This window comes from Xyrauchen texanus, chromosome 11, assembly GCF_025860055.1.
Source record: "Xyrauchen texanus isolate HMW12.3.18 chromosome 11, RBS_HiC_50CHRs, whole genome shotgun sequence".
Lineage (NCBI taxonomy): Eukaryota > Metazoa > Chordata > Actinopteri > Cypriniformes > Catostomidae > Xyrauchen > Xyrauchen texanus.
This window is the reverse complement of record NC_068286.1, coordinates 48,090,931-48,118,430: the sequence shown is the minus strand read 5'-3', so window position 1 is coordinate 48,118,430 and position 27,500 is coordinate 48,090,931. Positions and strand designations below refer to the sequence as shown.

The following is a 27,500-nucleotide window of genomic DNA, read 5'->3' as shown; positions in this document are numbered from 1 at the left end:
CTAAAGAAATGTGCCAATGACACGTTCTTTAAAGTACAAATACTCGATTTAAATAACACATTAGTCATCAGTATTCTCCTTACAAACCGTTAGTGTTTATTCTTCACAAAGCCATAAATGATACATTATGTATCGCTGCAGATTCTGTTATGCGCTAACAACAATGCTACAATTATTACTCAGATTAAGATAAATACAGATTACACAGGTATTTCATCAATAATCACTTTTATCTTTGTCTGTTCCTCACAGACATAATTAATAATATTTCATAAATACAATTATTAATACTAATAATAATAAAATAATAATAATGTTTGATCAATATAGCGCATTAGCAGAGTTCAAGCACACTTAAGGAAAAGGTCTGGTTCAGGTATTATCTTTAAAAAGCAGGATAAAGATAAAGAGAGAAAGCATTGATCAGAGGAAGAGTAACTCTTTAAAAGAAGCTGTTTTTATGGAGATGATTAGGTCATTTATAACAGCACCCCCACTCTCTCTTCTCTCTGTAACCCAGGCAACAGCACTCAATAAGCCATGGATTTATTCATTTGCAAAACAGATAAACAAACAATATATTCAACCATTATTTTACAGCAAGTGGATGATATTGATCCACATGTTTGTGGTGAGAGTGACAAGGACATGATCTAGTATTTATGAGTGGTTTGTGTTGGCTTGTATTGAAGTCTGAAATAAATGACAGATGCGCACGATTCCCATAATGCTAACGGACACAGTGAGCTGTTCCTCTGGATTTAAACGCTTCCTTGACAGGAAAAGGCCCCTTTCACAGAAGAAAGCTGTAAGGCTGGATTTGATTCATTATGAAACTTAGAAAAGAAATGAACAATGATGTTCTGCATCCATGAGACATTTGGCAAGGCAGCACTGGCGTTGTGTGGCAGTGGGGGTAACACTCCGTTTGGGTTCTGGAGAGAAGAGTCACACGTACGAACTCTCCCTTGTGATCTCTGTTTGTCTTAAAGTTGGGAAGAAAACATCAGAAAGACTCCTGGGTAAGATAGAAGACAGCCGGTCTACGTGTTATCGATGAACGTTATTAACCGAATATGCATAAATGACCTCAAACGTCACAATCGTTACTTTTTTAAATCAGGCACATTAACCTCCAGAAGACAAACAAACACACTCGGAGCCTACAGAGCCATTGTGAACCATCTGCAATGCCATCTCTTTACCATCCAGAGCTGATTACTGTCCCCGTCACTAATGAGCTGCTGCAGCGCTATTGTCTGTGTTTGACTGAGGAGTCACTTAAGGAATTCTGCACCTCATTTACAGTAATAAGTGGTATCTGCCACCACCTTTGTCAGCAGGGTAAGCAATCAATAGGGTCATTTCACATCATAACAGCTACCAGGGCGCATTACTATCTTGTTCATAGCGGGAATGGCAGCCATTAAGAGCTGGCGCAGATTAGATGGGGGGAGAAGACAGATGGAGAGAATTACATATGGGTAAGAGACAGATCAATAAATGGATAGCGATGGAGATAATTCTGCAACCGGGAAAGGCGAAGACAAGCCCCCTGTTCTTCTTCTAAGTGTGTGTGTGTGTGTGTGTGTTTGTGTAGTTCCATGGCCTGTTGCCCCTTGCTGCGTGGTGCCAGTGTGTTTGCACTGTGCTGTCATCACAAAACAACTCTGATCAGGGCTAATTACAGCGCTGCAGAGTCTGAACAGATGCACCCACTCATTTAATTACAGGAAACTCAGACTTTAATATTTTATGGAAATGGACTTGAGCATGGAACCCCAATGTGTCTGACACTGAGGAGAGGAGACGAGTCACTGTTCCTCTGTCAAGTGTAATGGGAAAGTATTTTATTCATCAGGTTCGAGTGGTTCTGCTGCGATCTGCCACATCACAATCCATTTCAACAGATCATGCTCATCTTAGGAAGGAAGTTGGCATATCTAAAACCTTCGATGCGTGGCACAAGCACACGTGACCGTTCCTGCAGAAAGGGGACAACACCTCTCTCCCTCTACATATTGAGCTAAACATCCTTTTGGCACACCGGAGAGCCACCTCTCAAATATTTATATTTCCTTTTCTAAGATCGGAGAGACTGTCTCTGAACTATATATTAGAAATGAGGGATGTTTCAGATGGATAAAAGGTTTCAAATTTTTGCTTTTGGCGGGTCGTTTTAGTACCCGAGTAGGAAAATGCTAAATCAAGCAGACAAAAGCAATCGTTTCGTCAAAGCCAGCAAACGCATTAGCCTAAAACTATCGTGTCATCATTACAGATACAGTATATAACCATAGCCAAACCATTTTTGCCACTTCCTCTCGCTTGCCATCCTAGAAACAAAATCCAATTGATTATAAATAGCTCAATGAGGACAATTAGATTTACCAGTGTAGACGCAGTCAGAGACGAGGTCTACATTTATGCAACATGATTATAATAACTCTATTGGTATGGACATGTGCTAACACTTAACGTGGCGGTGGAGGCTGCTATGAGATTGCATCAGTGCAAAAACACTCCACGGCACTCTGCAGAGCAGCGATATACTTAATGCTCTTTGATATGTGCCACCCATTAAAAATAGATGGCGATAAGTCATTAAAGACATGTGAATTAATTTAATTAGCCATGCACTGCTATGCATCAGCATGAGGAAATGCGTGCTGCAAACACAGAGGATGATGTTCACATGGGTCATGGACATTAAAGTCTCTGCGGCAAATTCTGGAAATAGTTGCAGCACATTTGTGTGCGGTGTTTCAGTGCAGAATTCCCCAAACCGTCCTGTTATAAGCAGGTGCTGGTGAAACACATTTCAAGAGATGCTTGTATACATTTTCGTCAAGTGCACTTTCGGCATGTGTGAGAGATGATCGAGGTGTCAGGATCGCAGTCGTGGAATGATGGAATGATGCTGAGTCCCAGTGCAGTGTGTCAGATTACGGTGGTCTACTGCATCCTCCACTAAAACCGGCCCGAGAGATCAGAAATGCACGTGCAAATTGCGTTCAGCAAAGATTTTGTTGGGGCGTTTGTGCTGCTGCCTCATCTGCATAATTCTTAATTCCTTTAGTGAACGGGGCACTAAACCAGCACAGACAGCGTGTGTGTGTGTGTGTGTGTGTGTGTGTGTGTGTGTGTGTGTGTGTGTGTGTGTGTGTGTGTGTGTGTGTGTCAGTGGGAACAGTAACAGAAACAAACGAGATGTATTTCCCCCAATAAATCCAACACTGTGGTCAGAGCAGAAGGAAGAGAACATCGCATAAAAAGGGGCATAATATGAATATGATTTTTACACACAAGAAAAAACAGTGGTATTTTATGAATTCATTTGAGGACTTCCCAAATGTCCCCATAGGGAGGTTTGGTCAGATTTAGTCCATTTTTGGGGACAGTTTTGACTTTGACAGGGCTTGTGGACAGACTTAATTCTCTTATTGATTTAATGGGCAATCAAATGCTCAGTTCATGACCCTGCTTGACCTCTGCCATATTTATTGCTTCAGTAAAAAGTGTATCGTGATTTGCACTCTGTAGAGTCTATTTCTCAAAGGCCTAACCCTAATCTCCATCAGTAACCTGCCAGAATTATCCATGCAAACTGAACCAAACAGTGCCGATCAACTTATTCAAACTACCTGCTTATTATTCTGGTGCCTGCAGAGAGAGAGAGAGAGATGAGGATGAGAGCGAGAGAGAGATGAGGATGAGAGAGAGAGAGATGAGGATGAGAGAGAGAGAGAGAGAGATGAGGAGAGAGAGAGAGAGAGATGAGGAAGAGAGAGAGAGAGAGAGATGGGGAAGAGAGAGAGAGATGAGGAAGAGAGAGAGAGAGAGAGAGATGGGGAAGAGAGAGAGAGATGAGGATGAGAGCGAGAGAGAGATGAGGAAGAGAGAGAGAGATGAGGACGAGAGAGAGAGAGAGATGAGGAAGAGAGAGAGAGATGAGGACGAGAGAGAGAGATGAGGAAGAGAGAGAGATGAGGAAGAGAGAGAGATGAGGAAGAGAGAGAGAGAGAGAGATGAGGACGAGAGAGAGAGATGAGGAAGAGAGAGAGATGAGGAAGAGAGAGAGAGATGAGGACGAGAGAGAGAGATGAGGAACAGAGAGAGATGAGGAAGAGAGAGAGAGATGAGGAAGAGAGAGAGAGAGAGATGAGGACAAGAGAGAGAGAGAGATGAGGAAGAGAGAGAGAGATATGAGGAAGAGAGCTGGGCGATTTATCGAATATTAACAATATATGCATGATAGTTTTGCTGACGATGTGAAATTGTTTAATATTGTGACTATCGCAATGATCCATTTGGGGGGGGGGGGGCACGTTGTTATGGACCGTGCGTGACACGGACGGGTTAAGCCATTGTGCACCGTCTCCAGGATGTGAGTGGGTCCGACTTGGGGTGGCAAGTGGGGCAGTAAAGCTGCCAACCCTGTGCCACCCTTCTGGCCCTCCCCTTTGCTCCTCACAGTAATCATTTATTATTATGCAATGTTCAACTGGGTTTCAAAAATAATACAATTTAATTTAATTTCCTTTTGTTTATTCAGTGAAAAAACATTTTTATTTCATGTCTTTAAAATATTGAATCTACTAGCCTACAATGACTTTTGGGTGAAATGATGGTTCCTCTGTGAGAGAGAGAGAAAAACACTTTTGAGCCATTTTAGATCAAATACATAATTATCGAGGTATATATACGCATATATTGTCTTTGTTTTGAAAAATATCGAGATATGATTTTTTAAGACATGTGGCCCAGCCCTGGAGACCTCTGACATGCATATAAGAGAGACTGAAGCTAGATGCCACACGGGGGACATTGTCACAACAAGAGCTGTCTGTCAGTAAACATAAGGTTTTGAGTTAAAAGTCAAATTACACAAATATTTTTTGTAATTTGTTTTTTTGTAAAATCTATTCAGAAAAATCCTCAAATGAAAGCTGTTAAGCAGTTAACACTATAATATCACACTGGCATGCATTACATCTCCACTGTCTGAAGTCAAATAATATCTCATAACCTGTGCAATGGTAGAAGCATTAACTGGTCTTTACACATGTCAAAGGGCGTGGAGTGTTTCCCATCAGGAGGACTTTTGGAGAAGTGGCGTGGTTGGCAGGAGGTGATGGGCAGAGGCTTGTTTGTGCATCTGCTCATGCCCACTAATACTAAGGATGGGAATCATTGGGAAGTTACCACTGTAGTATTCCACTACAGTTACAATTTATATCATTGTAATTAGAATACAGTTACATTCAAAAAGTATTTTGATTACTGAAGAGATTACTTTGTATGTTATTGTCAATTAATTCATTTAATATTGAGTTCTTTCAGATGGAAACATTAATACATATAAATGATCCAAAGTGCATCTGAACAGCGGTGAAACACTTCTGATGTGTTACATTCATACGAGCAGACAGAGAAGTACGCTTGAAGTACGTTTGAGGTACGTTTGGAGCAGAAGAACTAGAAATTAACCTTGTGTAAATTGTTAGCTTTTGCTAAGCTAAAATGCTATTTCTAGCCATTTTACCTGCACATGTGACCAGACACCATCATATTTAATATCAAGAACATTCACGTTAGATCATCATTTCTTTATTTCCTCTAAGATCTTTGATATTAAGGCAAAAATCACATTCTTGATGATCATTATAGTATTGTTTTCCTGTAAAGATATCAAAAAATCATATAAAACTTGATTAGTTTGATTGATCTTGTTTTAGACGCAACACTGCACAAGATATTTGAGTTTTTATAGTCAAAACAAGTGAAAAAATCTACCAGTGCTGAAGAAGTAATCCAAAGTATTTAGATTACATTGACCTTGAGTAATCTAACGGAATACGTTACAAATTACATTTTACAGCCTGTATTCTGTAATCTGTAGTGGAGTACATTTCAAAAGTAATCCTCCCAACACTGGTTATTTATAATTTTTTTAGGATGCAAAAGTACTAAAAGAATAATTGGTCATAACTGCAACTATTATCTTGCTAATAATCTTAACAATATTTGAATGTTTGTTTGTTTAGATAATGATCACCTGTATGCCACACACAAGCTTCAAGTGCACATTATGAAGAAAATAATATGATTACTGAGTTCAGACATCTTTCTCTCTCATCATATGTTTAAAATGCAACAAATGCATAAATATAAATATCAACGGAAAGGTTGGGATCTGTAAGATATCAAACAATACATAAAGTCAACTTTAAATGATATTTTCCATAAAAGACTATCAAAGTTGTGTCCTCACTTGCATCAGTTTATAATAATAATGATAATCCTGAATAAATCGGGCAATATGACGGTCAGCTGTAACTCTGAGGACCTCCTTCACACTTCCTGCTCATGGAGGATGCAACAGTAGGACACGCGGCCCGGTAAGATTTATATTTGTATTCATATTTATACAAGCGATGTTTAACTCTCTGCGGTCACAGCTTCCACGTGTCCCATTATGATCATTTCGGTTAGAATTATGGGATACATTTTGGCATTTTAGTTGATGTTATAGAGGCGTCTTCAACTGAGGAAAAAACAAACAAACTGGCTCCAGTGCACAACACATGCGTCAGAACTGATGTATTTAATCACTTATATAATGACTGGATAAAGACTTTACACTCTTGTCGGAAGGATCATATTAAACTGACACAAATGACCGTAAGATGTAACTTGTGAAGTGAATAAAGGTCAATTTTCTGAAAAAAAGCTTTTTTATAAACACCTGTTCCCTTACATGGTTCGTTAGCAAATGCATCCATTTCCAATTCATTTAGAATAAAAAAACTCAGTTTTAAAACATGTTTTGTCTCATCTGAAGGATCAGTGGTGCAGTGTGCAGCCGTCAGCTCCTCCATATCAACACAAATGCTCATCCATCACCTGGATTTCAATCTTGTCTTAGTCTCCTGAAACTATCTCTTCCATTTGATCTGACACGATAATACTCTGCCCACCAAACACAGGCTGACAAATACACATTAATAAGATGGCATTGCCTTTTGTCCCCGCAACCATCTTGAAATAATAGCATTTCAGTTACTAACGTTCCTTTACAGAAAATAGTGGGCTGGTTTCAAGAGGTTAGACTGGATGTTCTTTAAACTGGCGACAAAACGCAAAGGGAAATGTCTTTGAGCACTAACCCCTCCCGTCGTCCTCCCTCTTCTGCGCCCTGTTTTCTCTTCATCCTCTCAGTTTAGGTTACAACAACAGGAATGAGGGAGTGCGAGTGGTAACACGAGGTACCATGGGGAGCGATGGCCCTCCTGTCAGTGCTGTGTAGATAACAGGTTCGTCCCTCCCAGCTTTAAAACTGCTCCAGCCCTTCCCAGAAACTTGCCAAAAGCTACAAAGGCATACACCTACACACTGCCTCAAACAAACGTGAGCACTCTCTCACATGGGACGGGGGCAGAATCTTCTCCTCTCTACATGTGTCTTGTCAAATTTTCTTCAGCTCGTGTTGTCACAGAGAATGTGTTTTTTTCTTAAAAGTCACAATTTAAAGAGAGTGAAATACCTCTTAGTGACTGCCACAATCTATTAGCCTCACCTCCTACTTTCTGTTCAACCACCATTTGTTCAACCGAGTGTTTTCATCTCTCTCTCTCCCATTTGAAGCGCTCAGTCAAAGGCTTCCTCGGCCACTCTCCTGAGGCCCAGACAAGGACCTTTGACACTCTTGTGGCAATAAAACATTCATGTGACTTGGAATCTGAACACAATGCAATTTCCCTGGTTTAACCTGAAAGGAATGCACTAGTCACAACAGACTACATCATACTGCCATTAGCCCCTGCCAAGGAACTGCTTTTCTAGCTCTGCTTGACTGCCTCTAACGGGAAAAGCACAGAAAGAAAAAAACCCGGCGAAACAGAGAAAGAGACGCACAAAGCCCCATACATGCTGAGTTTGCACAGGGGCCATTTTTGACTTCCTCCGGTGACTGTCTCCACCTACTGTCGCGCATAACACACATTCACACACACACACACACACACACACACACACACACACACACACACACGTATGACCGAGAGACGCTCGTGTATACGTCACAAACACTGATCTATGGAACGGCTAACCCAAGTGACCCTTTGGCTGACCTCAACACCTCACATCCCAGTGATGCATGAATCATTTTAGCAGTCGGCACCCCGTGTCTCCTTCGCACATACATTTACAGACACCACATACAGTAAAACTCACAAGATTGATCAAAGCACTACAGAAGATGTTTAAAATTAACCAATGTCCATTATACATAAAACCCAGAGTCTTGCCTTGCTAAGCCTACAATAATGATCTATATTTCGAGCTGTTGGGTGGGATTTGGTACGAAATCACAGGCTTACGTCGTGTGTGGCGGCTGGGGAAGCTAGAGCAATTTGGGACTGTAGTGACAGGACGACAGTCTCCAGATGGATGTTTAGGTTGTTTCCCTGCTATAATATGCTTAGATATGATTTCTGGAAAGCTTATATTGGATGTTATGCTTTACTGTGTTTATCACTCGCAAAGTGTTTAATATTCTTAAAGGGACAGTTCACCTAAAAATGAAAATTCTCTCATTATTTATTCACCCTCATGCTGTCCCAGATGTGTATGACTTTCTTTCTTCTGCAGAACACAAATGAAGATTTTTAGAAGAATATTTCAGCTCTGTAGGTCCATACAATGCAAGTGAATGGTGACCAGAACTTTGAAGCTCCAAAAAGCACATTAATCAGTATATGATGAAGTAATGTGAAGAAGACATATCACTTCTGAAGACATGTATTAAACCACTGGAGTCTTATGTATTACTTGTATGGTGCCTTAATGTGCTTTTTGGAGCTTCACATTTCTAGTCACCATTCACTTGCATTACAGAGCTGAAATATTCTTCTAAAAATTATAATTTGTGTTCTGCAGAAGAAAGAACGTAAGTCACACACATCTGGAACGGCATGAGGGTGAGTAATTGATGAGAGAATTTTCATTTTGGGGTGAACTGCCCATTTAATGGGGTGGTTTAGGCTAAGGTCAAATACAGGTCCCCCTCTCCCCAATACACACATTGTCACTTCCTCTTTCCAAACGTGTGAATATGAATCAGAGCAGTCAAGACAGTGAAGACTTTGACAGAAGCAGAAATACATTTGATATGTTAAATCACAAGTTATTGCAGTGAAGACATCTGCTGTAATCTGTTCCATGTAATACTGTCAACATGCCTCCTTTTTAACTGATTGAAAAATGATGAGGTCTATGTATACTCTAAGAAAATCTTTATGTAGTTGTGAACTGAGCTGAACCGAGCCCATGGTGAATGTATTGCCACTGTGTGTGGCCTGACACTGTCTGGATATGACTCAGCCACTCTCTCCAAGGGAACCTTGAGAACTGCATATGGAACACTTTGGCTACCTCATAAAAATGTGGACACTCAGAGCGGCCAAATCCCATTCTGAAAGACTCACAGTCAATGTCAGACACAGCTGAGAGATGCAGATTCCACTAGATCCAAGCAGAACACATACTGGCCGGGGTTACGCTGAGTTAGCCTTAATTATTCCCCCAGTTTCAACCCCCTCCAGGCCAGTACTGCAGGGGGAGTTCAAAGGGAAGGACACCATCCCAACATGTATTGGCTCAACATGGTGATGTACTTCAACTTTCATTTCATAAAGAAATCATGCAAGTGTTTGTTTGGGTGTGGTTGTGTGTCCTCAAGAATGGGAGAAGCTGGGGTTGTTACAGGTCACAGCTGAGGCGTGTGTGTGTGTGTGTGTGTGTGTGTGTGTGTGTGTGTGTGTGTGTGTGTGTGTGTAAGAGAAAATTAACGTGAATTAAAGAGAGAGACAGTGTGTGTGTGTGTGTGTGTGTGTGTGTGTGTGTGTGTGTGTGTGTGTGTGTGGTCCAAGAGAAAGAGAGAGAGCAAAAGGGAGGAAGGAATGGGGGCTGAGGGGAAATGAGAAAGAGTTGTTAAGGAGAAAATGAGCCCACGGCAGCACAACAGCAAGCGGGCGGTGGCAGCTGGCGTACTGTGCTAATTCAGCACTTTAACAAATCAATGCCACTTGAGGAGTACTTTCCCAACACATCACATCCAGAAAGCCTCTCTGTGTATGTGTGTGTGTATTTGGATGCATGTACACATACAAATCTGTTGTAATATCTAGCTGCTCATCAGCACATGTTGTGTTTGGAATGCTGGTTCACAAGACGGGACGCTGCTGTTGTTCCAACAGGGCATTTTGACTAGCTTAACCAATACTTAACCAAGCAAGCCTAACCCCATTACCAGAAAAACCAAACTGGTCAACCAGCATAGACTCGACGACGTTGAACCTGATGTGACACGTTCCCATTTTTATTCCGAACATGCCCAGAATGACAGCGGAAGGCAGGAATATTCGGAAATAGAGATCCTCACACAAAGCTACTGTATGGCTTCAAAAGACTTGGAATATATTGCACAAGTTTGAGGGACTATTTACATTATTTTTATTTGATTTTATGAAGATTGTCATATGTGGTCATCATGAGCTGTCCTTGTATGGAAAAGAGCTGCACATAGATTCTTCCCATAAAAGAGATTTGCATGTATATTTCAATAAGGACTTGAATTGAATGATTGGAATGATACACAATATTAACACAATATAATCACAATGATTTTGTTGACAATATAGAAATGTTTTAGTAAACATATATGAAGGTAAATAAAGCTACTGTGTATCACTGTATATGTAATATGAATATAAAGGTGCAACTATAGGTGTAACTTACTAAATTATGGGAAACATGCCTTCGATATTTAATCATTTTGTATTTAATGCCTTTAAAATATTGAATCTACTTGTCTGCAATGGCTGTTTGGATTAAAAAATATATATATACGTTTGAGTCATTTCAGAGCAAATAAATAATTATCAAGATATACAGCGATGAGACACAATATTAAAACCACCTGCCTAATATTGTGTAGGTCCCCCGTGCCACCACAACTGTGCCAACCTGCATCTGAGAACAGCATTCAGAGATGATATTCTGCTCAGCACAATTGTACAGAGCAGTTATCTGAGTTACTGTAGACTTTCTGTCAGCTTAAACCAGTCTGACCATTCTCTGTTGACCTCTCATCAACAAGTGTTTCATACACAGAACTGCACCTCACTGGATGTGTTTTGTGTGTTTAACACCATTCTGAGTAAATTCTAGAGTCTGTTGTGTGTGAAAATCCCAGAAATACTCAAACCAGCCCGTCTGACACCAACAATCATGCCACACTCCAAATCACTGACCTCACATTTTCCCCATTCTGATGGTTGATGTGAATATTAACTGAAGGTCCTGACCCGTTTCTGCATGATTTTATACACTGCAGCCACACGATTGGCTGATTAGATAATCACATGAATGACTGTTGGTGTCAGACGGGCTGGTTTGAGTATTTCTGGGATTTTCACACACAACAGTCTCTAGAATTTACTCAGAATGGTGTTAAACACACAAAACACATCCAGTGAGGTGCAGTTCTGTGTATGAAACACTTGTTGATGAGAGGTCAACAGAGAATGGTCAGACTGGTTTAAGCTGACAGAAAGTCTACGGTAACTCGGATAACCACTCTGGGCTGCGTTCCCAAAAGCATCATAAGCTTAAATAGATTGCAGAATCCATGTTATGATTCATCTTAGTTTTGCGGCCCGTTTCCCAAAAGCATCGTAACTTATGAAGTACTTGAAAATGCTTGAAAATTAACGAGTGCTGTAGCGTAATCGTACAGTGCTAAGAACATCGACTCATACTGACACCTGCAGGACAATCGCAGAATTACACCTGATACAACTGAAATACCTGTAGCTACACTTCATGCTCATTTAATATCAATATATATATATATTTTGCTGTATTATTATTTTTAAAGGACAAGGCTAATAATAATAACAATAATAAATGCAGGAAATGGTTAGTCAATATTGGATAAACAGATAAATGAATAAGTAAACAAATAAAAGTTATTTATGGAGTAGTTGGTAACAGCAACGGGGTGGCATGATTGTTGCAGAGAATGTAAAAATGACAATCGAAAGAAGGAAAATAGTCAAAAACTTGCTGCTGTACAGAACATTGGCTCGTCATCCTCGTCTCCTCTTCCTCTCTGACACGTAAGGGCGCTCTCGCCCGCACCACGTGTTGTGAACCATTGCTGAAACCATTATTAGTTTTGCTAGAGAAGAGCAGATCTCCCTTTGATTGGTGGATCTTATTTTGGGCTCCACAATAACACGGTGAATCTCGTTATATTTAACGAGTGCTTGTTGTCATTAGCAGGATCATACACAGGGTCTCCGCTGTCTTCACTGATCCTGGAAGCTCTCGACACAGACCCATTTTTAAAACGAAATATTAAAATGTTAATATGTGAGAGATGAGAGTGGGTGTCTACCCCCCTTTGTGTGTGTGTGTACCTTGAAATAACACACACGAGACCTCCATCAATACTCTTATGTATTCAATTTCAGAAACAGCAGCATGTTCCCTCATCTGTGTGATGTGGATCAGAGAACGGAGACCAAGCTGATTCCTTCTGGTAACATATGTAGCCAGAGGCCCTTCTCAGGTCTAAGGCACGTTGGGATGTGTGAATTAGCAGTGTGCTAAATCTCACAAATGCATTAACATTTATTCTATTAAAAGCCCCCCAGAGCTACTGCACAGGCAGGGAAAGAACAGCGACTGCACCTTTAAAGAAAGCAGGCATCAGCTTCAAAATGATGATAATAAAGCCATTAAGGCTAAGTGCCTGTCTATTAGATCATGGAGGTAAGGATGTACAAGGGCCTTTCAAACGGCACCCTTTCACCGGCTCTATAAGAACAGACTGAGGTGATGGAACAATATCTTATAGATTCGGTAAGAAATAGTTGTACAGTTTGTCTTGAGAAGAAGATCCCTGTCTCACACGGGTCTCCTTTAGAGGACATCTGAACGTGCAATCAAAGGCCATAGACTCAAACATTTCTTATTTCCCATTATGAAAGTCACATTCATTTTATAGATCTGCACTTTCACTGTATTGCAACAGTTATCTCATTTATGTTTGTATTTATTATTATTGCTCATATTTAAAGGAGGCGTATGTAAGATCTGTTAGGTCTCATGAGTGATGAAAGAGCAGGGAGGGGTTTTATTTTTACGAATAATGAATATTGTAATTAATGAATCAAACACAAATGCAATAAAGAGTCGCAGCAGTTTTATGATATTTCAGCTTTATATTGACAGGTGTAATCAGATGCAGTCAGCACTGAAATTTAACTGAAGTCGCTGTCATTAGTGCAAACGCACCTCCTTTCTGTTTAAATGATGTTTATTATCCAATCCATTCGCAAAAGTTGCCTGGCGCAATTTACATCACGCTATTACAGCCAGATGAAAGCAGGCGGTAAAATATTTTATTTAAAAGAGATTTTCTATCATATCAGCAGTACTTCATCAAATAATGATCAAATGATGAATAAGTGTGTTAGAACCGTGTGTGGTGGAGCACACTTTTGGCGCGTTAGAGATGATTCAGGTGTCTGTTGGTCTGATGCATCCTCCGCTACATAGCACCCAGAATCAGCCCACACGATCACAATTGCACATGCAAATTCAGCAGCAATTTTGAGGGTGTGTTTGTGCCATTCCCTGATCCGCATAATTCCTTTAGTGAACCGGGCACTAAACCAGCGCAGACCAGTGAGTGCATATAACTGGTGCTTTTACGGGGCACAATGCATTCTTGTGAATCCCCCCCACTGTGTGCCACAGAACTCTTTTACTCCTTAAGTCATTTGTCAAGACTCAGGGACAAGTCAGCAAAGTTGCTGTATCCCAGAGAGAGAGAGAGAGAGAGAGAGAGGAAGGGAGAGAAAGAGAGAGAGAGAGAGAGAGAGAAAGAGAGAGAGCAAAAGAGAGAGAGAGAGAGAGATAAAGAGAGAGTGAGACAAAGGGAGAGAAAGAGAGAGAGAAAGAGAGAGAGCAAAAGAGAGAGAGAGAGAGATAAAGAGAGAGTGAGACAAAGGGAGAGAAAGAGAGAGAGAAAGAGAGAGAGCAAAAGAGAGATAGAGAGAGAGCAAAAGAGAGATAGAGAGAGAGTGAGAGGAAGGGAGAGAAAGAGAGAGAGCAAAAGAGAGAGAGAGAGAGAGATAGAGAGAGAGTGAGAGGAAGGAAGAGAAAGAGAGAGAGCAAAAGAGAGAGAAAGAGAGAGAGAAAGACTGCCGTGAGGTAATTACACTCTTCTTTTCCCCAAAGTCAACCGCCCATTCTTATCACTGCAGTCCAGTTAATCCTGCCCCTCTGTCCCTCAGGGGTGTCAGAGAGGTGGGGAGGGGAAATGCTGGAAGGAGAACACATTTGCCACTTGTCTATGACACATAATACCCAAGGTCCTTCAGGCAATCAACTTTTACTTCACATGTATTTGCTCATCTGAAGACCCCTCCTGACTAGTAAGGGGGGGGGGGGGGTCGCAGGAGAGACAACCTAAATTAACACTTGACATTCAATACGGTCAGGCCCTTAATTGGCCAGAGCCTTCCTTAGAAAGCAATTTTCTATTCCCCAAACTATCTCAGGAGTGTCGTGCATGCAATGAGGTTGAGGGGGAGTGTATATGTGTGTGCGTTCCTGGCACTATGGACTCATCCAGTGACCCGATGGTCCCTTTCTCACTCTAATGAGAGAAGATCAATTATTGGGATGTGATATGAGTTGAACTGGGACAGAGGCTCCCGCCCCCTCTAGCAAACACACACTCGCCCCCCCCTCCTTTCTTTTTTTACATTCTTTGTGAGTTATGGCAGGTGTCTGGTGACCAGAAAATGCCAGGAGCAACCTCTGGGCACTTTATTTTATGTGCTCACTCTTCTCTAAACAACACACACACACACACACACACACACACACACACACAAAACATACTGTCTATTCAACCCTCACTTCACCGAGGATACCGTTACCGGTGATTCTATTACCACTTTCAACCTGAAAGGAATTAGCCTTCCTTTAGCTGATCAGACAGCATTTTAAACGCATCCACTATCTGTAATCCCCTCTATTCCACGGCTATTATCAATTGACTTTAAGACCTGATAATGTTCTTCTACCACACATTTGCTCCTGGAAAAAGAGTTTCACTTCACATGATTATAATCCCCATTCGTTGAATCGTGTAATATTTGTTGAATGGGTTCAAATCAATCGCTGAAAGCACAGAAGCTGAGTGACTGCTCACGTGGACCCGACGCCAGACGCAATGCGTAACTCGCTCGCTCTCTTGGAAGCGTGCATAAAACGCTTAGGATTCATCCTGATGTATCTTTAAAACGTTGCATATTATTTTTGCAATCTCCGTTCACTTGCTAAAATAATGTCAAACGTTCATGTACAGGTTTACACGCAGTCACACAACGCACTCAACACGTAGAAACGGGCAGAAGCTGAACACTGAAACCTTCACGCCTTTGTGCTTGAACACGGAGATATTCCATGGCAGAGGCATTATGAGTGTCTTCACTCGGCTCCAGTCAGCAGCTCCTGATAAGAACAGGGAACTCTGACCCATCTGGTTGCCTGGATACACTGGCCACTTCATTTGGAGTCTATCACAAGAGCAAATGAGTTTGTTTGAGCTTTAATTGACACCATGGATTGGAGAGATGGAAGAGCAGCACCGCTCAATATATGACAATAAACCCTCCTTAAATCACGTCTGCTGTGCATCTGAGAACTTGTGCTGTGACATTTTATGCAATTAGCAGATATAAGCTGCACTACTTTTACATGCTCGAAGAAAGACTTCTTTTACAGCGATGCCAACTGTTCATAGTTACACCTGTCTGTCATTTCTCCTAAATATCCTCCATCTTGCTGAACTTGTTCCATCATATCACAATAACTGGATGATTTATCAAATACTACGACTACTCTAAGGTAGACATCCAAATGCATTAACCATGCATTTATGCATATGCAAATTCTGACCAAAAACATCCCCAAGAACTTGATTTATAAAAATCCTATATTCAATGGTCTTCATCTTAGACTTTAAATACACCTGATGTACGTCTTTATGAACTCCATTTTCACTGATGAGACAAAAGACCTTTCAGTCCAAATTCTAGCATTGCATTTTTTTTTTTTCATCAGCTTAGCCATTTATATATGGCTTCCTGTGAGTGCTTCACTTCCCCGTGCTAAACACTGGTGTAGTGTCACTTTAATGAAGAAAAGCACTGCGAGCAACTGAAATGACTGTCATTATCTGCGGACATATGTAACGTTAACAGAAATAATGGTGGTGGGCAATAATAACAATAATAGCAAGTCAGCCACAACATTAGATGAAATTATGGTGACACAGTCAAACCACACAGCAAAATGGAAAATTAGAGACTTTTTCTCTGTAAGAGGGGAGTGTGATTTTCTTGTCGATGTTTTCTTTGTGGGAGAAATTGCCCTCTTAGCTGTTTAAGATGAGGTAGAATAACGGCTTAAAAATAGCGGCCTCTGAATGTGCCAGTGGCGTTGGCAACAATCCAACAAAAGGGAAAAAAATGAAAACAGGAAGCAAAGAAAGGGATGTCATGCCCCCATAAGGTAACAATTGCTGGTTACCACCTTTTTCAGTGTACCGAATAGCAGCAAACTGCAGAGGAACAATGCTTGGAGAACAGCTAACAAGGGATGCTGAACCGTGTCTCTTTATTCATTCTGTAAATTAGAGCATGTCAATATTAAAACACATTTTGGAGTTCCTCAAACCATCCACATGTGTTTTAAAGCATGTTCAATTCATCACCAGTTGGAGAGGAATTCATTATGTATTCCACTAACACTGCCGGTCTCCAAAATACTTTTCAAATCATTGTAATGTTTAATATGTTAAATTCATATGTATTTCCCTGCACACATCTTATCATTAAATGATAAAGACTCGCTGTGTCCAGATGCAACAGATCCTACACGTGTGTTTATGCAGCGCCGCAGAGTGTGTGTGTGTGTGTGTGTGTGTGTGTGTGTGTGTGTGTGTGCACCTACTTAGCTATTGTTGTGGGACACTTTTGTATCCAAAATTGAGCAAAATCAGACAAAAACTTAGAAAACTTTGGGAACTTGGGAAACAATCCATACATGAATTAAATAATGATAAAAAAATTTTTTTTAAATGCGTGTGTGTGTGTGCATGTGTGCATTTGCGTGTGTTTGTGCACGTGTGTGCATGTGCGTGTGTGTGTGTGCACGTGTGTGTGTGCACGTGTGTGTGTGCACGTGTGTGTGTGTGTGTGTGTGTGTGTGTGTGTGTGTGTGCACGGGTGTGTGTGTGTGTGAGTGTGTGCGTGTGTGTGTGCACGTGTGTGTGGGTGTGCATGTGTGTGTGTGTGTGTGTGTGTGTGTGTGTGTGTGTGTGTGTGTGCGCGTCCATGTGGGCATGTGTGCATGTGTGCGTGTGTGTGTGCATTTGTGTGCGGGTGTGTGTGTGTGTGTGTGTGTGTGCGTGTGCATGTATGTGTGTATATTTGTGCATGTGTGCGTTTGCGTGTATGTGTGTACGTGCGTGTGTGCGTATGTTTGCGTGTGCATGTATGTGTGTATATTTGTGCGTGTGCGTTTACGTGCGTGTGTGTGCATATGTGTGTGTGTGTGTGTGTGTGTCTGTGTGTGTGTGTGTGTACAGAATAAAAGCACACCACGATATGAAGGTTAAGACAGGAAATGAGCACTTGTGAAATCATCTATCACTGGAGGTGCTGACATTTGAATTGTTTTACATCAACACTGAAGTCTTTCACACCTGTTAAATATGTTAAGAATAAATGAGTAATAACAATTAGTAAGTTCATGTGAGATCTTGCCAGAGCAAAATTTGTCTGGAAGTGTGTCTGAAATGTGAGACTGACTGCAGCGTCCCGGAGTTTAAGATGAAACCCAGCGGTGCTCTGAAAACACACAGCAGGCTTCGAGGTCTGACCATCTCATTTGAAGGACCTCTTTCAATGGGCAGGTGTTTTCTGGACGTGACGTGATCTGCACCAGAGAAGGTTTTAGGGGAATTGATAACGTATTTTCTGCTTTTGTTAGAGAAAGTGTAAATCATATTTGCACCTCAAGCATCGACAGCAGCAGCTCCGCTCCGCACTAAGGTTAACAGGAAAGCTAAAAATGTTCTTTATTCTTCTTACGGTTTCTCATCCAGGACTGAGAAATGCAGTAATTGACGAAGGAGAATTTATGGGCTACTATGCTAATTGAATAAAGTCAAATCAAGACCATCTGGATTCCAAAATACGTGTTTCCAAATTTGCACATCAAGTAAATAAATCATTTATTAAATGTCCCGCACACAACCGCTTTTACATCGCACAACATGAGCAGCAGCTCTTTTAACATCTCTATTACATCTTATAATATCTTTGGCTGATCCCACCACCAAACCCTGTTTATCAGATGTGTAGAGGCTCCGAGGTATTGTTCAATTGAATAACTAACACTGCAGATGTGATGAACATTTGATCAGAGTCAACCTCATGTTCAGTTCATTATCAATCAATGATATAGATGTCAGCAATACCCTTATTTGTGTAACACAAGCTGTTCTTTTCATATACTGTACGTGCATAAATAAAAGTGTGTCTGACTTTATATTTACATGAGGTGGTCAGGCAGACTCATCTCTGGAACATTGTCCCTCAGGTCTTGCCTATCAGATCTCTGTGTCTCTGGCTGAGGTCCGAGAGGCCTGTCTCTCTCTCGCTCAAATCTCTGAGGTCTGAAGGGCAGCTGCTGCATTCTGATTGTGTCAGGTGCTCGGGGAACTAACAAGACGCAGAATGATGGTAATGTCCCCTCATTACCGCCACGCCAGGGGTGGTGACATCCTGACTCTAGGACTACTGCAGCAGCAGTTTCCCTTTTAACCAGGACTTCCCTTGACTTCCCTTAACCCCCCCACAACACCACAGTACACCACATTAAACAACTGAAACGGCTTATACTTCAATCAGCTTTAACAAGTTACAATTTGCATATGTTTATTAAATGTAGACAAAAATATATAGTTCAAGACTTTTTTTTTTTTTAAATACTGGCACAGTGAGGAAAACTATCGGTGTTTTGTTTCCTTAAATGCATTAGTTTACAGTGACTAGATTAATTTGTATTTATTTATTATAGGCTTTTTAATGTTTGTATCAAAAGAAGTGTCCTGGACTCGGACTGAAACCCAAGAACACATCATCGGTCTATTCATACAACAATGCAACAGAGAAACTCCAAAACCTATTTCTTCATGTTTCTCCAGGTCTTCACCAATAGAGCAAATATTCGCTATTCCCTTCATAAAAACCCTCGGATATGAGGTTAAAGGATTCCTTTACATGCATCCAAATATGTAAGAATCATGCTTTAAAAATAGGAAGTCCGAGCAAAGCGTTGTCATTATTTAAAGCAATCAAGGCAGCCTGTAACACAAGCATTCAACGGTGTTCACCTTGCAATGTTAATTGCATCTTAATTGTTTTAAGAGGCTTCTGTTTGTGTCAAGTGTTAAACAATTTAATCTAGTGTCTGCATTTTCCCGGGAGAAAACATGGAAAACGTCCCGAGTGAGCATGGCTACCTTTCGACCCTCATCTCCCTAATAAGAGCAGAGCAGATGGTGTCTCGGTTTTTGCGTGCCCGTGTCCCCTGTCATCATGGCATCGACCCTGTCTGTGGAAAGCGCAGCACGCTCTTCTCTATTGCACGACACTGGAGACTGTATTTCTCTGTTTTCACACACCCCAGAATCTTTCACACCGAACATGTGGGCGTCCATGTCACCCTTCAGGACAGACAGACTGCACGAGTATGTGAGTGATGTGCCCGGTGTCAGCTATTGATCATAGCCAGAGGAACACGCAGATCCCAAACACCTACTCGTATCCAGTCACGGCTCCAGAGAATAAAAGGAAAGATGCCGACCGAATCTTTAGTGAAGCTGAATGAAAATCTTAACTGGATCGATTTGTGTGCACTTCAGAGTGGGGCTCAGGGGGGTCCCCGTTGAGAAGCACTGATAAATCTGCATCCAGACTGGCTGCTGGCCAATCTCACAGAAGAGTGAATTTCTCTACCCAACAGGGACCACTTCCCCTTCCCCAAAAACAACCCGCTCATGTCCCACACTCTCTCATCCGCACAATCTTTCCAAGGCAACTCTTTGAAATATTTAACATTAACCAAATGTTGACGGAAAAAAAAAGGATTTTTAGGATCAATAAAAAAGGGACAGAATAATGTGTTTCACAGGGTACGCTTGTAAAATATCACACATCCAATTTTAAGACGAAAGTTACACGTATTTTTATAAAGAGCATTTAAAACACAATAATAATAAAAAAGAAACGTTGAGTGATATTTCTCGAGAGTATTTAATATTCTCACACTGCTTTGCAAACAGTGAAATTGAAGGAATTAAATCATGGATATTAAAACGCAATCTGCTACAAACAAAGTGTTTATTAGCCATAACTACAGCGCATTGATTAATATATTAATTATCAAATCACTCATTTGCCACGAGGCATTCACAGAAATACTGAACACAATTTTGCAGTTCCAACAACCAGAAAAATACACTGGCTTGACAGTATGACACAGTCTTATGTACAGTTAGAACACACACACATACACACACACACACACACACACACACACACACTCACGCACGCACACACACACACACACACACACTGTACTGGTGTAAACAGCCTCAAAAAGTGCCCTACTCTTATATCAATCACTAAACATCTCTCTATCATTTCTCTGTTCCTCTCTTTGTCCCCTCAACATGCAACTTTTTGTAACTCTTGACTTGAACAATAAAACATGCCGGCAAACACTCTCACTTTACAACAAAAACATTGAAAAACTTTATCACCCTCCCTCTGATCTTCTCCCCACCCTCTCTGCTTCCTTCACATTCCAGTCTCTCCTTGAAAACATTAAGAGGCTGTCTGTCGGGGAAAGCGAGAGGAATTAGGAAAGAAAGCATCTCTGAGCCAGGTGAGATTACTCCCCTTAACTGAGTCCATTACTTAACAGGGTCAGTAGTTAACGGCAGGAGCCAGATCCATTCAGCACTAAGACCTCTGAACAGGCTGCCTCTCTTCTGCACACACTGTCTATGAAACTAAACTTCCTCATTAGTTCCTGTTTTACACAAGAAAACACTGTATTCACTTTCTCCCTTTGCTAAATGCTGGGATAGAAATGTTTTGTTTGAGCTGGTAAATCCAGTCCGAATGCTGGACAATGACCCTGCGACTGGCATCTTCCTGTCACCAAAGGTTGAGACAGTCACACTTCCTGTCAGCACTTCACGGATGGTGTCGGCATTGCTCTATCTGCTGAGAAAAGGTGGTGGGTGTCTCCCTAACCACATATCCTCTTTCACTCTCCTCTTCTCTTCTCTCCTCCACTCCACCCTTCTCTTTTTCTCAACCAAGGCCAGCCAAGAGTCGTTTTATCTCGCACCCACACACACATGCAGCACAGACAGGGGAAAAGAAAAACACACTTCACCGTGATCACATGCACATACACTGATTTAGCCTACACACACACACACACACACACGCAAAACACACCTATGCTAAGAAAAAAAAAAAAAAAAAGCATAGGGAAAAAAACACTTGATGTGCCTGAAACATACTGTAGCTATAGAAGACCGCGATATAAACATCAGCCTCATCTCATTAATTATGCTCTTTAGTCCGAAAGTAGGTTTCTTTATTATTTGTATTTTTGTTGCATGAGATTTAATATATATACATATATATAATGAAAAAATACAAAAATTGTGGCCTGTAAAACGATTTTAGAAGCGATCTCCAAATACGCATGATCAGATCGTGTCTTCCGATCACTCAGGGAAGAATTAAGAGCCAATTATCTAATTATCTGAATTTAAGCAGAGCTCTGTACAATCGCACAAATCGAATATTTTTTTTAATGGCTGTTTTCTTTGTATATGTTTCTAAATATCTATAAAGTTCCTGTAACGGTGATGTCGCACCCGCAACCGGGACAATTTCGATTTTGCGTCTTTCTTCTGATCATTGTCTTAAACCTTCTTTTGAGGTCTGACCATATCAACATTCCTTACATTCATTTAGATTAAACAAATTCATATTTTATTTTCAACACTATTTTGGTGAAGCCATTAAATAACTTCGTACCTAAATTAGCAATTTGACTGGAATTTCAGCAAATAGTTCAAGAGAAAATGTTTTATATTGATCAGTTTCTTTATCAGTTTCCACAATAATAATAATAATAATAATAATAATAATTAATAATAACAATAATAATAAAACAAGAATAAAATGCAAAAACAATTAAAACGGATTTGCCGCTTATTATTATTATTATCATCATCAATATTATTATTATTATTATTATCATCATCATTACTATTATTATAATCAATATTATTATTGTTGTTGTTATTATTGGCTTAAGGCCTCTACATTTTAGTTAAATATTTTTTCACAAATTTTAATCGACAAGGTTTTTTATGTTAAAACGAACCAAATCTAAAATAATTTTTAATTGAGCCTATTTATAGAATTGCCACTCATGTAATGGGGGAAAGAGAGAGAGAAATAATGCGTTGCAGCATGAGAGGATGCTGAGAGTCTCGGGGAGTGTGATGGAGCTCGACTGACCCGTCTCATAACGGTGTCACCAGATTCATCACCGGAAAAGTGTTTATACTCCGAACCGATCACATCCGTGTTCATTTATACTCCAGTCGTTAATGTCCAAACCAGCATTAGCACATATAAGCTGCTGCAGACAATTAACCAGAATAACCTACAGGTTTCTGCTATATTTGCTCATGTTGCCTTTATTTTAATATCACCATATTGAAGTGTGTCGGTATTATATGTGGGAATGCACAGTTGAGAAAATAAAATCGTAATTTCATATAATATTTCAGGCTATATAAAATGGATTTATATGTATGTAAATATAATGACAGAGTCAGGTTCTTGTTAACACTTGCCTAAACGTTCATCTGTTTTTTAACACCCAAAAATGGATGAATTAAAGCACAAACATTAAAGATGTAAAGGTGAATGATGCGCACGACAGGACTAACACAAGCTCTTATGAAACAACTGCGACACATTTGGAAAAATAAACATAATTTCATTTCATTGTATTTTAATAGTAATAATAATAATAATAATAATAATAATAATAATAATAAAAGAAAAAGTAAAAAAAAATCGACATTCAGAGTTGAAATTGCTCGCAAATAATTTTTTGCAGACAGGCAGTCGCAACACCTTTAATAATGATTTTAATTTCTCTATAAATGTTTTATGGAGAATCATAAACCAAAATATGTTTGTGCTCACAAATGTTTTGAGGCACATCATTTACATGTTACATGTGTCTGTTTATGCGCATAACTGCGATTTAAAATCTGAAACAATGTAATTCTGAAAGATACATTTAACATCACTGTCTTCAGTGCTCAACACTCTTTTAATGAATGCTTCCTTATTTGCACTGATTATTGAGTGATTTAGAGATGATTGTAAATAAATGTTTCTGGAGAAGGAAAGCTGTAAACAGTCAAACAGACGGGTTTATCAAATGACCAAAGGCACGTCATAATAAAACACTGTCAAAGACATTCTTTGGAGAATTTAACAGAGGCCTAGTTACTAAACGCGTGATGCCTTCCGAGTGTGCGTAAACTTGAGATAAGTGTGAGTGTCTCTGATAATGGATCATTTGTGAAGGACCGAATCCACCTGCGCCGGAACCCCGATGCGCCGAACAGCGCAGCACAGATGATCGACACTTCCAGAAGCATTCAATCGAACTCCAATAATGCACTTCTATTTCAAGAGAACGCCAACAGTTCAATTACACACACTAAACCAAATATTGCACTGTATTTTATTTATTTTTTTACTAAAAAAAAACAAACAAAAAAAACAACCTTTTTACTGCTTAAAGCATCTTTGGTTTCTGTAATTTAATTTCAACCAACACCCATCTCAAAAAGAGCTTGTATAAAAAAAAGAGAGAGAGAGAAAAAAAAAAGGTGGTGAGGAATCTGGAAAGATATGTGGACGGACCCCCATTGTTGGCCAAAGGGAGTCCAGGGGCCTGTGCTCGTAACAGCCCGTGCATGGCACAGAGAAGCCAGCCCTGAGATTAATGTTCAAGATCACCATCTCTCTTTCCACAGACCCCCGACCCCCCTCCCAAAAACATTCTGTACAGATACAAGCACTCAGCACAGGAACTTTACCATAGCTTCACATGATGTCATAGAAATGCAGACTTTACAGTATCTGTTGTACTTTGACAGGTAGTTGATGATGTTGCGGAATCCAGCAAGTCAATTAGACCAAACATTTGAATGCCACATCCTGATCTTCCCAGGGTCACCAAAACAGAACAACCGTTGTGTAAGATGCAAACTGCTCACGAGTGGCCATGACCAGTACTGGCCATGCATTTTCGCGAGTGCATTGCATAACACCTAATTTCTTCAGCACACTTAGAAAGTTCATAGCGAGGGCTGTAATTTGTTAGAAAGTACAGCATACTTCTCTGCATTCATCAAAGTGTGAATGTGCATCAACCACTAAACCACTACCACTGGAAGAACTACAGCAAAACATAGTTTACACAGTAGCAAACATCAACATCATCAACCAAAACAATTTTTACACACAGCCACGCACACACCCACACACACACACACAAGTACACTTTTAACACCCAAAACCGCTGCACAGAGAGGCAGCAGACAGTACACACATACTGAGACATACAGTGAGTAAGAGGGTCCCACTGACCTGCTGGGACATTCTGAATAGGAGGTTGCTGTCAGTGCTCTGCTGTGTCCATGTCCCCATGAAGCCCGGCTCGGCGCTGGCCGGTCTGGTGCTGAACTGCATGGAGCTCTCTCCTCCTCCTCCTCCCCCTGCACCACTGCTGCTGCTGCTGCTGCTGCTGCTGGCTCCGGCCGTGGACTCGCGTGCCCTCTCTTGATCTCGCTCTCTCCGCGCCACGCCACCTCTCACATCCAACTCTGTCTCCTCAGACTGCCGGCAGAGAAGAGGGGGAAGGGGGGTGGATGGGGGAGCCAGAGAAAAGTACGTGAAGGTGGAGGTTCAAAGAGGCAAAGGGTGACTGCTTTGTTCTTTTTTCTCTTCTGTCCAGTTCTTTTTTTCTTTCTTTCTGCCTTCTCTCTTTCACTCTCTTTTTGCAATCTTCTCTTGAGAGAGGGGGGAGAGTGGAGGGTCTTGCCTGCCAGTAGCAGGAGAAGTGTGTTGAGTTAATTCAGGAGTAGGGCTGCACAATGCATATTTCCTCTGGGGCATGTGGTGGTAGAGGGCAGGATGAGTGTAGCATAGGAGGTAAGGAGGGAGGAAGAGAGGGACGGGTGTGAAGTGAAGGAGGGAGAGGAAAAAAGGGGGATGGCAGAGAAATGGAGGAGGAGATGGGGAAGGAAGGGAGTATATTTTTTTTGGTTTTTTTGCCCACAACCCCAACTTTTTCTAAATGTCAGTCAAGCTGTGTATGGACTGTCCTCCGAACATACATGGACATACACACATACGAACATTCCTAGCAGAAATCAATCATCGAACAAACTCATTCGCCCGTAGCCTGTCCTTTCAACCCCTTATACACCTCGACAAGCCACCCACACTCACTCACACACTCACACACTCACACACACACACACACACACACACACACACATGCACACACACATGCACAAAACTGCCTAAAGATATTTTCTATGTTCTAATCCAACTCCTGACACTCATACCCCAAACTATCCTCCTATAATTGTCTTGTTTTAACTCTTGATTAATTCACAATTAAACGAGCAAATGATTGAAAAGCAATATTCAAAAACTAGTAGAAATATCTTGTCCCCCAAAAAGTGCCCTCTCTCACCAGCGTGTCCAGCGTGGTTTTCCTCCCAGCTGTGTGGAGATCAGGTGTTGGAGTGTCAGCTCTCAAGCAGCCCCTCCTCTCTCTCTCTTTCCCTCTCTTTCTCTGTACTGCTTTCGCTTCTTCGGGCCCCTTTTCACCCTCAGAGTAGCCTGTCCTTTCTCTCCAGACTAACTCTTCTTTGCTCAGCTAGCGCTGTCAGTGTGTGCATGTGCGTGCAGCCGTGAGTGCGTGTGTGTTGGTGTGAGGTTGAGCATGTGTGTCGGGCCGCAGCGCATCTGAGTTAACTGCTCCTCTCTTCTTGCTGGCACTCAATGACACGGCTCTCTCTCTCTCCTCCACTGATCTGCTTTCCCACAGAGAGAGAGAGAGAGAGAGAGAGAGAGCAGGAGGGGAAAGCAGGGTTGTCCCTGTCTTATTACCAGCTCTCCATGCCTGATGTTTCTCCACTCCAGACCTCAGTGGGATTGAGCCACTCTCTAATACACACACGCACACACACACACACACACACACACACACGCGCACACACGCACACACACACACACACATGCACACACACATCACACACACACACACAAAGACAGAGAAGGAGAAATAGCTGGCCTATTCACACAACTATTCCAAGCATATTATGCATTTGTCAATACAATTGGACAAGCTCCAACTTCTATAATAACAACCTCTAAAATAAACTAAAAGATAATTCAACGCCTTCCAATTGCTCTACCGTCCGAAACATTTAACATTTTAGAAAACTGTTCTAATCTTAAAAAGTCAAATTAATTCTATTTGAAAAAGAACCCATTTCTATTGCATCCTGTTTAAGCTTTGTGCCTCGATGTCTACCGTACACAATGCTTGTAATAAATCCAGAACGTGCTATTAAACAACACTGGAGCCAGTATTGGTGCGCACACAAGCATTAGATTTTGTTACAAAATCTGATTCCTTTGTCTGTTTTTCTTCCCTTATATTAAACAGCTCTAGCTAATGGTTCTATGCAATCAGTCCACCCCCACCTCCCTCTGTGAGTGCACGCTCACACACACACACACACACACACACACACACACACACACACACACACACACACACACACCTTTTTGGAGGAGTGCGGCAGAGCACATAATCATACACTCTCTCTCCCACTCGCAAACACACACACACACACACACACACACACACACAGACCTAAGGAAACCCCGAGTGGATGCTTTCAGATTTTAATTAAGAAAAAAATGAGGAAGAGGTTCCATTTTTGCCAAATTGGTCCCTGCAGCAGACAGTCTCACAAAGGTGGGGAAGAGGAAGTAACCCCTAACATATGCACTTACAATAAGTGACAGCATCTCTGCCTCACTGTACACGCCAAAACATTTATTGTGAAGCTTTTTTTATTTTCTTTTACTGCATGTTTTTATTCTTTACATTTTTCCTCACCACTTCCCCTCACGTCA

At 41.0% G+C, this 27,500-nt stretch overlaps 1 protein-coding gene across 1 annotated transcript in view; it reads right to left on the bottom strand.

Annotated features, from left to right (window-relative positions):
* Positions 1 to 26,195, bottom strand: part of bnc2 (basonuclin 2) — a 126,302-nt gene extending 100,107 nt beyond the window's left edge. Inside the window, 2 exon segments of the mRNA XM_052137277.1 lie at positions 24,930 to 25,178; positions 26,044 to 26,195. Of these exon segments, the coding sequence (XP_051993237.1) occupies positions 24,930 to 25,031 (102 nt within the window). The 5' untranslated portion in view covers positions 25,032 to 25,178; positions 26,044 to 26,195.
* Positions 26,196 to 27,500: the final 1,305 nt, after the last annotated feature.